At 38.6% G+C, this 13,796-nt stretch overlaps 1 protein-coding gene across 1 annotated transcript in view; it reads left to right on the plus strand.

The window, feature by feature from the left end:
• Nucleotides 1-13,796, plus strand: part of GC (GC vitamin D binding protein) — an 82,304-nt gene that overhangs the window by 43,393 nt on the left and 25,115 nt on the right. The window contains exons 6-10 of the mRNA XM_044680310.1: nt 6,679-6,773; nt 8,882-9,011; nt 10,318-10,520; nt 12,161-12,293; nt 12,835-12,932. Coding sequence (XP_044536245.1) covers nt 6,679-6,773; nt 8,882-9,011; nt 10,318-10,520; nt 12,161-12,293; nt 12,835-12,932 — 659 coding nt within the window. The remainder of the gene's footprint in view (nt 1-6,678; nt 6,774-8,881; nt 9,012-10,317; nt 10,521-12,160; nt 12,294-12,834; nt 12,933-13,796) is intronic.

The raw sequence follows: 13,796 nt of genomic DNA on the forward strand, positions 1-13,796 counted from the left end.
TGATAACCAATGTTTATATAGCTCTTTAAAATCTGCAAGGTATTTTATACTGTTGTTGGGGGGATTTCTTGGCAGAGATATTGGAGTGGTTTGTCATTTCCATCTCTAGCTCTTTCTACAGATGAGGAAACTGAGGCAGAGTTAAGTGGCTTCCCCAGGGTCATAGAGGTAGTAAGTGTTTGAGGACAGATTTCAACTTATGAAGATGAGTCTTCCTGACTCTAGTTCCAGCTGCCAAATATTCCATTTGAACCTCTAATCAATCCTGTAAGAGTCTTCAAGTTTTATTATCCTCACTTTATAGTTGAGGAAACTGAGTAGTGAAGAAATTTGTCCATGGTCATACGCCAAATCGAATAAACTTAGATTTTCCTTTCTCTGAATCCAATTCTCTATCCAAGCCACAAAGCTGTCTCTCTGGGCACTGACCATGGAATCAGGAAGACCCCTCACTGTGATACCCTGGGCAAGTTACCTAACCTCTATTCATGTTGGGCCACCTTCTAAGACAAAGTGCTCTAAATGGTCATAAATACTTGAAGATATCATAGACCCTTCACATATTCCTAGTGAGTGACACAACTTTTTTATTCTTGTGTTTAAAGGGAGAATGTTTTCAATACTTGCCTCCTGAGGTTTTTCTGTTCCTATTTTCCAGTCTGTTTTAGGATTATTTATGCCAAGTGAGAGATGGCACAATGTTAGCATTGCTGAATCTTTTAATGTTTTGTCCATGTTCTATACCTTTTAATTGTCTTTTGTTCCCAGTGCTACAAGGATTTCAGGGTAAGGCTTTGCCTTGAGTTCAGCACAACAAATTAATTTTTAGATTTCTTTTCAGTCTGTTAAAATGTTTCCCAATTGCATGCAAAAATGTTTAGTAATCAGTTTTTAAAATTTTGAGCTTCAAATTCTCTTCTCTTCTTTCTTTTCTCCCTCCTTGATAAGGTAAGCAATTTGATATGAACTATACATGTGAAGTCATTCAAAACATATTTCCATATTAGCCAGTTTGCAAAAGAAAATATAGGCAAAAAACCCTCAAGAAAAATAATGTTTAAAAATATACAACAAATTATTTTTTAAATCTATTTTTAATTTTTAAAAATATTTTAATAAGTGACTATTATGCACCAGACATGAGCTTAGACCAGACATTCACAAAAGAGCACAGAAAATAACCCATAAGGATACAAATAGGAACCATTACAGTCATGACACTTGAAGAGATTGCATTCTATTATTTTTAGTCTGATTTTAAACAATATATGTCAAGCATGCATGCTTGTCTTTTACTTTACATAATTTCTGTATGGAGGTGAGTAATGATCGTAGATGGTTGGGTATCTAGACTCTCCCCTTGTTAGCTTTTAATGGGCCAGATTCACTCACCCCCACCCCAGGGACAACCTAAGAGGGAATAAACTCAGTGAGCTTCCCAAACTAGCAAAGCTATAATGGGGATGTTGAAGTAAAGTGTCAGGGTTCAGTTATAACCTTAATGGATGGGATTCCACCCCCAGAGCCAGCCCTGTTGAGACAAGTCTCCCCCAACTCCTAAGTACAAGTAGTTTTACCCCTCAAGATGGAGTCAGGTAATGGTCTTTCCCTCATCCACAAGATCAGTTACCTCCCCCCTCAGTGTAACTGTTCCAGACTCTAAGTATCAAACTATCTGGGGTTTATTAAAGGATAAATTAAATTCAGGGTACAGGGGGAAAAGGTATAGGGGAATCAAGGAAGGAGAGAAAGGATGAACTTCTCTATCAGCTAAGTCTTCTCCCCAAGAGAGTAGCTCTGGACTTCTTCTGTGGCTTGGTCACAGTTGTTCACTCTCTCTTCCCCCCTACATTCCTCCTATCAAATATATTTAAATTAATATCACAGGGAAGTAACAGGATCAACTGATTCAGGCAGGATCAGGGAAAGGACTCCCCCTCATTCAAAGCCACTCCCCCAGGAGTTCAGCCTTTCTGGCCAAATTCGAGAATGGCTGTTCAATGTCTTTTTTGTTGGTATTTTTGTTCTCCCAATAGTCACACATAAAAGTACAGAGGAACCCAATTCACTAAGGATCCACCCCACCATCCAAACCTCCCAACCAAAGAACCAACCCCCTAGCTCCTCGCCCAGTCAGGAGTGAAGTGACAGTTGAGAAGCTCTTCCAAACTCCTCTTGCTGTTGGCCCCTCCCAAATGGAATTCTGAACAGGCTTCCGAACATGCTTCTTCTGCTGAACTGGCTTCAGGGTCCATTCCAACCCTAGCTGCCTGCTTGCCTTTGCAAATTCAGATCACACTGTAACATTTCTGGTCTGAAGTAGAGTTAAGTGACTTGCTCACATACTGTTGTCATACACGTGGTTTTTTAAGGCATTAGTATAGGTGTAGCTAGGTGGCACAGTGGATAGAGTCAGGAGTCAGGAGGATCTGGGTTCAAATCTCAACTCTGATACTTCCTAGTTTTGTGACCCTAGACAGATCACTTAACCCTTTTTGCCTAGTCCTTGTCTTAGAGTTGCTATTAAGACACAAAGGAAGGTTTTGTTTGTTTTTTTTTTAAGACTTTCATGTACCATAGTAGATAGAGAGTTATCCTGGGTGTCAAGAAGCCTTAGGTTAAAGTTCTACTTGTGATCTAGTGGCAAAAGTTGAACTCAATATCTTCATTTCTAAGCCCTCTTATCTTCCAAATTTCTTTATTAGTCTAGAGCACCACATCCTTATGGTCACCCAGCCTCATAACCTAAGCCTCACCCTCGATGCCTCACTGTCTCTCACTTCCCTTATAGTCAAACAGTTGCCAAATTCAGTTGTTTCTATATTCATAAGGTCTCTGGCATTGCCACTGTCTTGTTGCAGCTCCTTTTCCCAGGGCTACTGCAGTAGACTATTTGTTGATCACTCCACCCCATTTCTCCCCATTCCAGTCTATCTTCCACTCATTTATCAAATTGATATGCCTAAAGGGCAGATCTGACATATCAATCCCCTATTCAATAAACTCCAGGGGTTCCCTATTACCACCAAGATCAAATATAAAATCTTATCTTTGACTTCCGAAATATTTTATAAGCTGACCACTTCCTACTTCTATGGTCTTCTTTTTCCTTACCTCCATTCATTTTCTATGACGCTTTCTCTCCCTTGTCTTGGACAGCTGGGGGCACCAGGCTGGGAGTCAGAAAGACATCTTTCTGAGTTCTAACCTGGTCTTCCTAGCTGTGTGATCCTCACCAAGTCACTTATACCTATTTGCTTCAGTAAATCATTACAATAATTCTGCTAAGAAAATCCCAAATGGGGTTACAAATAGTCAGACACCACTGAAACAGTGAACAACAACAAAATCCTTTGGTCATGACATTTTCCTCTCTCCATAGATCTGAAAGGTATTTATTTTACTTCTTTAATTTGTCTATGATATGACCTTTTATATATGTATTTATATATATCTATTCATATATATGTGTGCATGTGTGCGTGTGCGTGTGCGTGTGTGTGTGTGTGTGTGTGTGTGTGTGTGTTTGCCTATTCACTTCTGGCATGTCACTCTCCATTTCCTCGAGAGAGACTTGTAACTCTAGTCTTTTTATTTAACTTTAATTTTTTTTAAGAACCCGTGGCTCTCAATCCACCGAACCAACTTGACCTCTGAATCTAAGTTCTTTAAACTGACGATCCATGGTTTTCAGCAACAATGTGACAATATTGATTTTTAAGGGGTCTTTGTTGAGGATAATTAAAAATACCGTGGGACCTAGCTATGTGGCTCAGTAAATTGAGAGCTAGATTTAGAGATAGGAGTCCTAGATTCAGATCTGGTCTCATCCATTTCCAGCTGAGTAACCCTCAGAAAGTCACTTAATCCTCATTGCCTACCCCTTAACACCTTTCTGCTCCAGGAACCAAATACAGAGCATTGATTCTAAGAGAGAAGGTAAGAATTTTTTAAATGGCATTTTCACAAAGGCCATGTCCCTTCATTTTAAGTTCTGGTCCCAGCTCATTGTCCATTTGTACTGAATGAACAATTCTATGGATGCCCACTATGTCATAGTGTGAAAAAAAGAAGTATTCATTGTCCAGTTAATCATTCCCCTGTGAAGAGTGAAAGGACCAAAATGTAAGGGGTAAAAATAAAAGGGCTGGACTAAATTTATAAGAGTGTGGTGACCAGGAATTATTACTCAATTCCAAATGACTTTTTATGGTAGCTTATTTACAAAAGGAGAAAGAGTGAAAGTAAGAAAATCAGAGAGAGTAGATATTTACTCTGGCCTGGTCCAAACCTGGCAGGGCTTAAGAAGCCCCAGCAAAGGGGGCCCAAAGGTAAATTAAACAAGGGTTTTTGCCATAAGGCCTCTTCAGAGGCTGGTACTTCCAGAACAAGTCAGGGAAAGGGAGTCAGTCTTTTTCACTCACCCATGTGGTAGTCCTAATAGAAAGCAGTCCTTAGCCAGAGCTACTCCAGGGTTAAGTTGGAGGTGAAATAACTTGTCACAGGAAGTTCTGGCCACTTTTAAAGACCATTCCTTTCATCACTTCCTGTGCCTTCCTTCCACTTTTACATGAACCAATTACAGCTAAAACTTTGCTTAGGACTGCCCAGGGGGCAGTCGGTCGATTCTGATTTGTCAGCCACTATCACACACATGGGTCACAGATCTCCCCCACTTAAGGAGAAGTGGAGTGTATACATTTCTGGTGATTAAATCTAAAAATAGGCAGGGGAGAGTTAATCTCATCTTCACATGAGGCAAACATTCTTCAGAATGTCACTTGCAAATAGTAAATGCTTAATAAATGCTTATTGAATTTGGGGCCAAGTTCTTTTGAATAATGACTGAATTGATTTATAAGATAATGATATTGCCATGAATAAAAATAAAGTTCTTTGACCTAGAGTTTTCAGATTCCATTTTCTTCTTTTTGTTGAAAATTGGTTCATTTATTCCTTCCTAGTCCAGCAGTTCTCCCATTATTCATGACACTTCAGGTATCACTGACAATGATTAATCAGTCATACTCAGTAGCAGAGGATGGAGTTGATATGCTATTGGTGGTTCAATGTTCTCTTACAATATCTTCACTTATTGTGTTTTTAACTATTTCTGATCAGCCCTTTTCAATCCAAAGATCATTCTCCCTGACTGAAAACATCTCTTCAGGATTATTTTTCTTCTTGTCTTCAGAGTTTCAATCTTGAGAACTTAACATCTTTCCTGAGACAATTTCCCCTCCAGAAGTTTAAGCTATGAGATCCCACCTACTGTTTCTCTAAACCTTTTGAAATCTGCTTTCCTAAAATTTAGGGTATATGTTAGGTTATATACATCTATCCTAACCTTCTCCTCCACAGATTTTAAGGTAGAGTAGTCACTTTCCCTCAAACCTTCCACCTCTAGAAGCATTTTCCCCTGGTGGTAATAAGATCTAGTATAGTTGTTCCTTTTGTTGGTTCCTCCATCTCATAAGCAATGATGTCATTGTTGTGGCAACTAATGACATGTTCTACTGTAGGCAGAGACACAGACCCAGTAGATCTGAAATTCCTGTAACCATTGTAACTTGCTGCCATGTCAAACTTATGATCCATTTCCCAAATTCATCAATTCATCTATTTTTTCTTTCTGTTGAGATGTTTCGATGACATCACTATTTTTTCTGTGTCTACTATCTTAACACAAGTGTTCTGTATTAGACTGTGTATGTTCCCAAAGGACAGACCCCTTCTTGCTTAATTCTGGCCCCAGCTATTGACTTACCTCAGAAAGTAAGGCCCAAATCTTTGATGATGGAATTCATTTATGAGATAACAATATTGCTATGAATGAAAATAAAATTCACTTTGTATCCCCAGTGCTTAGCTCAGTGCCTGGCACATAGTAAAAACTTAATAAATTTTGGTCCACATCACTGACTGTTGAACTATCCCTCTCTTGTTTCTTGATTTCCCCACATGCTTCTCATCTTTTCCCTTTCCCATGCCTCTCCCTCAAAATGTGTGCGCATACTGTAACATGGAAAATGGAAAAGGTCAAGCTGAGGCTTGACCCTGTATCTTGCAGGGATTCCACCCTGCCATTTTCCATGTTACAGCACACACACATGTGCACACATTTACTTATCTACTTCCTTGTAACTATAGTGTAACCTTGCATAGAAAAATTCTAATTATCAGATTTTTGTGATATCTTTCCATGAGTCCAGTGGAATGTAAAGTCCTTGAAGGCAGAGATTATTTTATTTTAACATAGTAAGTATCTAATAAGTGCTTAAGTGAATGAAGGAATAAAGACCTAGGAAGTCAGATTTGCCTCATAGATAAGAGATAAGTTTTATTTATTTATTACCCATTTGTCTATGGACATGAGAAGGTATGCATTATGTTTCTTGCTTTCTTGGTCTTTATTTCCATTGAATTTCTGGGTGTCTCTAATTTCCCTCTTTTCTCCTATTCTTTTTGTTGTACCTACTCTACTAAATTGTAAGCTCTTTGAGAACTGGGACTCACCCAGTGCCTCATAACAGTACCTTCTCTCAAGCACTTTTCATATTTGTTGAATTGAGTTGAATCCCAAATAAACACCAAAAAGTAAATATTTTCTATTTGAAACATTAGCTCACAGAGTTTACAAATATTTTCTATCTAATGAAACACTTTCTATTATTCTAGACGTTTCAGAATAAGTACATAACACTACTTGCCATAATGTCAGATCAAATCTGTTCAGCATTTGCTGTCTATGGGATGGAGAAAACAAGATTCAGGTAAAAAAACAAACGACTGTGGCATGTTTGTCTTTGAATTAACATTCTTTCCTCCATTAGGTAGAGAAGATTGTCCTGTCAGTTATGTACAAGGGAACAGGGAGAATAGGAAGAGGAAGTAGATAGCAGTCCAGGCTACAGCATACAAAAGGGACAAAAGGATGCTACTGCATATTCCTTTTTAAAAAATATTTGTTGCCAGAAAATCCTATTCATCATGGAACTATGGATTTTATTTTGTGATAAGTTCTATGCATTACAATAAGGTCTAGCATTCTCTGTTTGGGCAAACCTTACTTGGAGCCTAAAACATATTTTGTCTTTCCTCTGGACTGGAATATTTTGAGGTTTCAACATTATGGATAATCTCACTACCAATACAGATGATGAACCCCCTAAAAATTTGTATACCTTCCCAGTAGGCTGTGTGGCCCACTTGGTAAGGAGCCTCTTCCCATTAGTTAGACTGGTCCTCAGATGACAGGCACACAGTGCATTAATGTGTCCACTTTCAGAGTCAAAAGCTCCCTCTTGGAAATGGTGCCATCTGCCTCTGTCCACTTAGCTGTATGAGGCTTTGTGACTTCTCCATCCATTTCCAGAGTATCTACTCTCATTGACCTCTGTTGTTGCCCAACCCAGAGCTGTCTCCTGCTTAAATTTCTAGCAATAAATCATTCCACACCTCTACAGATATGTAATGGAGGAGACTCAGGATCTAATTGAACCTGAGTCCGTCTAGGCAGAGGATGTGGCAAGCCTTGAGAAAGCATGGTGGTGATGGTGGTGGAGAGTGTCAGCAGAAACCCAAGCTTTCAAACCCATTCTGTTTTAGAAACTTCACTCATTTCCCTGCAGATCCCTAGCTATAAGCTGACTACAAAAGGAATTCATCTCTACCAACACAGCAACAAGTAACTCCCCATCTCAGCCTCCTAAAAAGAGACAAAGAATGTCCTCCCTTTTGAGGCTTCAACAAATTTGTTGCTCAGTCATGACCTCTTTGGGCTTTTCATGGCAAAGATACTAGAGTGGTTTGCCATTTACTTCTCCAGCTCATTTTCAAGGTGAGAAAACTGGGACAAACAGGGTGAAGTGACTTGGCCAAGGTCACACAGCTAGCAAGTGTCTGAAGCCTGGTTTGAACTTGGGAAGATGAGTCTTCCTGACTCCAGGCCTGGCATTCTGCTCTACTTTGCTCCCTCTAACAAATGTATTTTATTCTATAAAGTACATTGTCAAAAAATTCCCCCCAAAAAAGAGAGGCTCTCAGCATAGGCTCCATGGCTTGGGGTCCATTCACATTAGTGTTTGGACTTCTCCAGAAACCCTCTCAGCCCCTGAATTGAAAAAGGCCCACACTACAGTCTGCTTCCTGGGACACAGAGTCCCAGTTCCTCTCCTTATCCTCCTCCTGCTCTTCGTCCTCCTCATCCTTCTCCAGGGAGCATCTGGCCCTAAACCAATATCATCTTAGTCCAATTCTTGTGAAAAAAGGCTCTTATAAATCATTGAAAATTTTAATTTTTGTTAAGGATTACTTTTTTCCTATAACAATGTGCAAGAAGGATAAAGTGGATCTTAACTCCTGAAAAAGGAAATATTCAACCTGCTACCTAAACAATGCTGAATTTTTAAGGGAGAAAAAATTAGGAACATGAATCTAGAAAGCAGGAAGGGAGAGGTCGCCTATGAGGAAACTAAAGCCAAGAGGATCACAAAGGAAGCAGATGTCATATCTTAGAGTTCTGCTCAGGCCCTGCGACTTCATACTGCTATTTTATAGCTCACACTGAAGTTCAGAAATGTAGACTTGAGCAGAATAGTAGTGATATAGAAGCATTGAAAGTTGCCTCTACTCTCTGGGGTGATTTCTTTGCAAATGAATGAAGTGAATGAATGAAGATCCCAACATACAGTGACTAAGCCTTGAAAGGCTTGCTAAACCACCCTAGAAACAATTGTTTTATTATCTCTAAATATAAGTGTAAATATGTAATATAAATATATAATACATTTATATTTTAAATTATATTTAATTAGGATCATAATATATATTTTAATGTAAGATATTTGTGTTCTAACAAATTCATAATCTGGCTGTTTAGCTACATTGTCAAGTTTTCCCAAAAAGCCCCAGCAGCTAATTTAGAAGATGTAATACAAGTGGCTGAAAGCATGACCAATGTTGTCTCCAAGTGCTGTGATTCCATCATTGAGGACTGCATGTCTAAAGAGGTAGGAGGAAATGATAGTGCTTTCTTTAGTCTCCATGTGTTTGTATTTTCAAGTAATATTTTGCATGTTAGCTAGAGAGCCAAGTAGCTTCAATTCCCTCCTCTGAATGTGTGGCTCTAGGCAACTGATTCAGGACAGAAGATACTGATCGGCATGGGTAGACTGAGTTCCTCATCTCGGAGTTCCCCCAAATGACCTAAACTCCCTATCTTTATTTTGCAGAGTGCCAGAGATTTGATGGCATCAACCAGTCTCTGAAATATGTGTGTGTATGTTTATGATATTCTTTTGAGTTTAATATAAGTAATCAACATTTTCTCCATCACTTCATGAAGTTGAGACAAGCAACAAATTGATAAATCAAGCCCTGATTTATAGCAGTTTGCTGATCTCCAAAATACAAATGCTCAGGTGGAAAATTAAATAGTCATCTCTCAGGAACCAGTTAGAGCTGGTACAAAAATATGCCCCTACAGAGGGTTCTGTCTTAACAGCCTTCCTTGACTGTGAGTGGGAGGCTTCAATTGATCAATTTGGCATATTTTAACCTGAAGTCACCCTTGTGCCCTGCCTGAGTTACACAGGGGTCTCAGAGGTCTCACAATATAATGTAATGTAGTAGAACATTTTTATTTCCTATGCTTCTTCTATTTTCCCTCACCCTGCCCCAAAATTCCAGAGGTTTTATCTGTTGCAAACAGATTTATAGGGTGGGACTGGGAGGGAGGCTGTGACCAAATCAGGGTTCTATTGTGGATTAATGTTTCTGGAGGTAGGACCCTATATGACTGTATCTGGAGACTAGATCAGATTCCAAGTTGAATCAGACGCTAATACCTATATATTTTCAGAGGCACCTTCTTGATTGGAAAACTAGTCTTAGAAAGCAGTATAATGGAAGGAATGCTGGTCTGGGAGAAATAGGATGTAGGTTCAAATCCTACTTCTGTCACTTATCTCTGTGATCTAGGGCAAGTCAACTAATCTTTCTGGGTCTTAATTTCCCCATTTATAAAATAAAGGGTTGGGACCAGATGACCTCTAGTGTCAATCTATAGCCTATGGACCTATGACCTCAGATTAATTATCCTTGTCCTACTGAAGAACAGAACTAATGGCTCACATTTCCTTAACAATGCTGCAAAGAAATGAATAATTGCCAGTCTCTTAACATTCCTTCCAGTGGTCTTTCCACTAAGTAGCATTGCCTAAGAGAATAGTCAAACCACTTTCCCTCAGTGTTCTTCTTCCTCCCATTCTAGAGTGCAAGAAAAGCATTAATGAACATTTATCATTTATTTTATAGATTACAGAATATACTGTAAGTGCTTGTGAGAATTTATCTAGCAAGGAAAAAGAGTTCAAAAATTGTTGTGGAGAGAAAAACCCATTGGACATTTTCTTGTGCATTTATTCTATGTCAGCTGCACAACCTATCAAACTTCCAGATATTGTCAATCCCACCAATGAAGAAATATGTGACACAGAAAACACTAATGCAATAGATAGGTAAGCATATTTTAAATTTGTTTTCCTTTTAATATGAAAAATGAAGTAAAGAAATAATAGATGAAGTAAGAGAGGAAGGAGGGAGGAAGGAATAAAGAAATGGAGGGAGAAAGGAAGGGGAGGAGGGAGGAAAAGAAAGGAGGGAATTAGGGAAGGAAGGAAGGAAAGAGGGAGGAAGGAAGGAAATATTTGTTGTTAGTACCAATTAATGTTTTACTCTTCTATCATGTTTCTCATTGAAGATATTTAATTCAAGTTCACAGGCCACAATCATTAAGGATCTAGATAGCAATTGGATTTCCAACTAGAAGGAAACTTCACATTCATCAGGTCTAACCCTCTCATCTTAACAGATGAGCCAACTGTAGCCTAGTGAGGTGAATGACAGGTCACAAGTAGCAGAGCAAAAGTTAGCTCAGGCTTCATGATCCAAGCTCCAAATCATCTGGTATTTCCCCTGCATCATGATTGCCTCTTAAGCAAAAAAAATATATATATTTAAAATGCAACTAATCTGCACCAATCTATTTGCATCAACACATTAAAGTCTTCTTCTATTAGATGAAAGTGAGTTGATAAAAGAAGGAAGACATTATAAGGAAAAAAACACTTTTCTGGATCCTCCTGAAAAAGACATTTTAGCTGCCCAGAACAGAGAAGAGCCAGCCATCTTAAGAACAAGACTGACTATTGAAGGCAGAACTTCTCAAAATGGAGAAAGAATCCAAGATATTTTAATTTTACCCTTAGAAATTCACTTTGCTCATATACATATCTATGTTTATATGTGTGTGTGTATATATATATACACACACACATATATATAGTATATGTCTGTGCCAAATATAGAATAACTATAAAAAACACATACATATTACATCTACATAGTACACATTATATAAATATATTGAGTATTGAGTATATCCAATCACAAGAATACATGTCATTTTATACTATATGTATATTTTAGAAATTTGATATATATCTAATAAACATAATCTATGTTTCACTTTATACATTTGTTACATATGCATAAGGCTTACATGTTTGATCTTGTGGCTTCTGCCCATGATTTCCTTGGTGTAGGAATCTTCTGCTGAGAAGACTCCTTCTTCCAATGAAAGTCATCCATTGTTGTGTAATTTCATGTCTCAAAGAGTTCCTTGGGACACAGAGACATCATTCCACAGCCAGCATGTGTCCAAGACAGGGCTTAATCTCAGGCCTTCTTGATTTTGAGTCCAGTCTTCCAGTCACAGCACTATGCTGCTTCTTCATCTGATATAGTGGCACCATTCTCTTTTTGTTTGTGTACCTACAAACCACTGAAACTTATTCATTTGGTAGATAAGATTTATGGGGAATGAATATTGAACGAAAAGGGTTTTTAATTTCTCAGTTTTTTTGACACAAACATGCTTAGTTACTTGGTTGAGTGGGCAATAATAGCCCTTGCTTTGAGTCATACTTCATTGTGAACCACTCTTTGGGAATTAAAGAAGTTTTACAACACACCGGTATCTGTGTAGTAAGAAGTCATCTCATCTGTTTCTACAGATTCTTAAGATAGGTACATAGTGTACACACATGCGCACACACACACACAGCATCTTTTTGTCTCCGTTTTTCTTCTACTACAGATACACATATGAACAAAGCAGAAGGAACCCAAACATCCCAGAAGTGTTCTTCACAAAAGTGCACGGCTTAAGCAAGGAAGTTCTGAGCGAGTGCTGCAAAGCTGTGGAGCCACAGGCTTGTCTGAATTCCCAGGTGATGTTTCTTGGATAACTATTGGTTATAGAAAGTGTAATTTAATTCATATACACTCACAGCTTAAAAAATAATAAGTCAATCAGCAACCATATTAATTATTCATTAAGTATGTGATGCCCTGGAGGTAACAAAGATTCCTTGGAGATTGTTGAGGAAGAGGAGTGGCATAGTCAAACTTATCTTTAGAAAGATTCAGTTTGACAACTAAATGGAGGATGGATTGCTAAGGACAAAGACTCAAGGCAAGAGATCAATCTAAAGTCTTTTTGTTTCAACAGAAGCAAGAGGTGATGAGGGCCTGAATTAGGCTGATGGCTACATAAGTGGAGAGAAGGGGCTAACTGATAATGGCAGACATGCTACAATTTGGCAATAGATTAGATCTGTGGGGTGAGAGTATGGAGTCAAGGATGACAGTAAAATTAAGGCTGGGAGGGTCATGATTCCCTTAACAATCACAGGTAAACTGAAGTTGTACAGTATTTTAACCCAAGTACATCCTTTCTGGAAATAACATTTTCTTATCAATGTATTGCAGAGACCATTAGCAAGAAGTGAAATTACCTCATTCTTAGCCAAAGCAGAAGAACTTTGTGGTGATTACTCTCGACTTACTTATACGGAGTTCAAAAAAAGGTAAAGCACATATTTCAGATATGAAAGAAATAAATAGAGAAAGAGAGAGAGAGAGAGAGAGAGAGAGAGAGAGAGAGAGAGAGAGAGAGAGAGATGGAGGGAGGAAAGGATGGAAAAAGAGAGGAGGAAAGAAGGGAGGGAGTCAGATCTGAGCTCAAGGAAAAGGCTGGCAGCAGTGTGGAGAGACTTTGAGGCAAGGAAGAGCAATGGGGAGGCTGTTGCAAAATCCAAGTAATAAATTATAAGACACAAACTCAAAGAGGTTGGCAGGGAAAGTTAAGAAAAGGGATCAAATATGGGAGCTGTTGTAAATGTGGAAAGATCAAGATTTAGCAACTGACTAAATGTGTGGTGTCAGGAAAAGTGAAGAGTCTAAGCTAATGCTTTGGTGATGGATTACAGAGACTTCAAGGAGGGTGATGCCTTTGATGGAAATAAAGTTGAAAAGAGGGGAGGATTGAGGTGAGTTGATGATGAGTGGAGCATTTCTACCAAGAGAGAAAATGGGAAATGGAGATTGGACATAAGAAAAAAAGACATTGGGCAGAATCATGAATATTCATAGTTAGGTTGTGTGATATGGATGATAAGCCAGCAAAAAGACTTGCAAAGGAATGGCTATACAAGTATGAAAACCAACATCACAAAAATTCAGAGAAGAGTTTCCAGGAGGAGAGAGGAGTTAAAGATGTCAAAGGCAACAGAAAGATCAGGAAGAATGTGGATTAAGAAAAGATCAGCAGATCAAGGAATTAATAGATCATAGGTCACTTGGGAGAGGGCAGTTTCAGTTAAATGAGGGAGTCAGAACTAGGATTATAAAGAGTTGAGAAGTAAATGAGAGGAGAGGATGTGGAGGCAACC

Source organism: Gracilinanus agilis, chromosome 6, assembly GCF_016433145.1.
Source record: "Gracilinanus agilis isolate LMUSP501 chromosome 6, AgileGrace, whole genome shotgun sequence".
In the NCBI taxonomy this organism is placed as follows: domain Eukaryota; kingdom Metazoa; phylum Chordata; class Mammalia; order Didelphimorphia; family Didelphidae; genus Gracilinanus; species Gracilinanus agilis.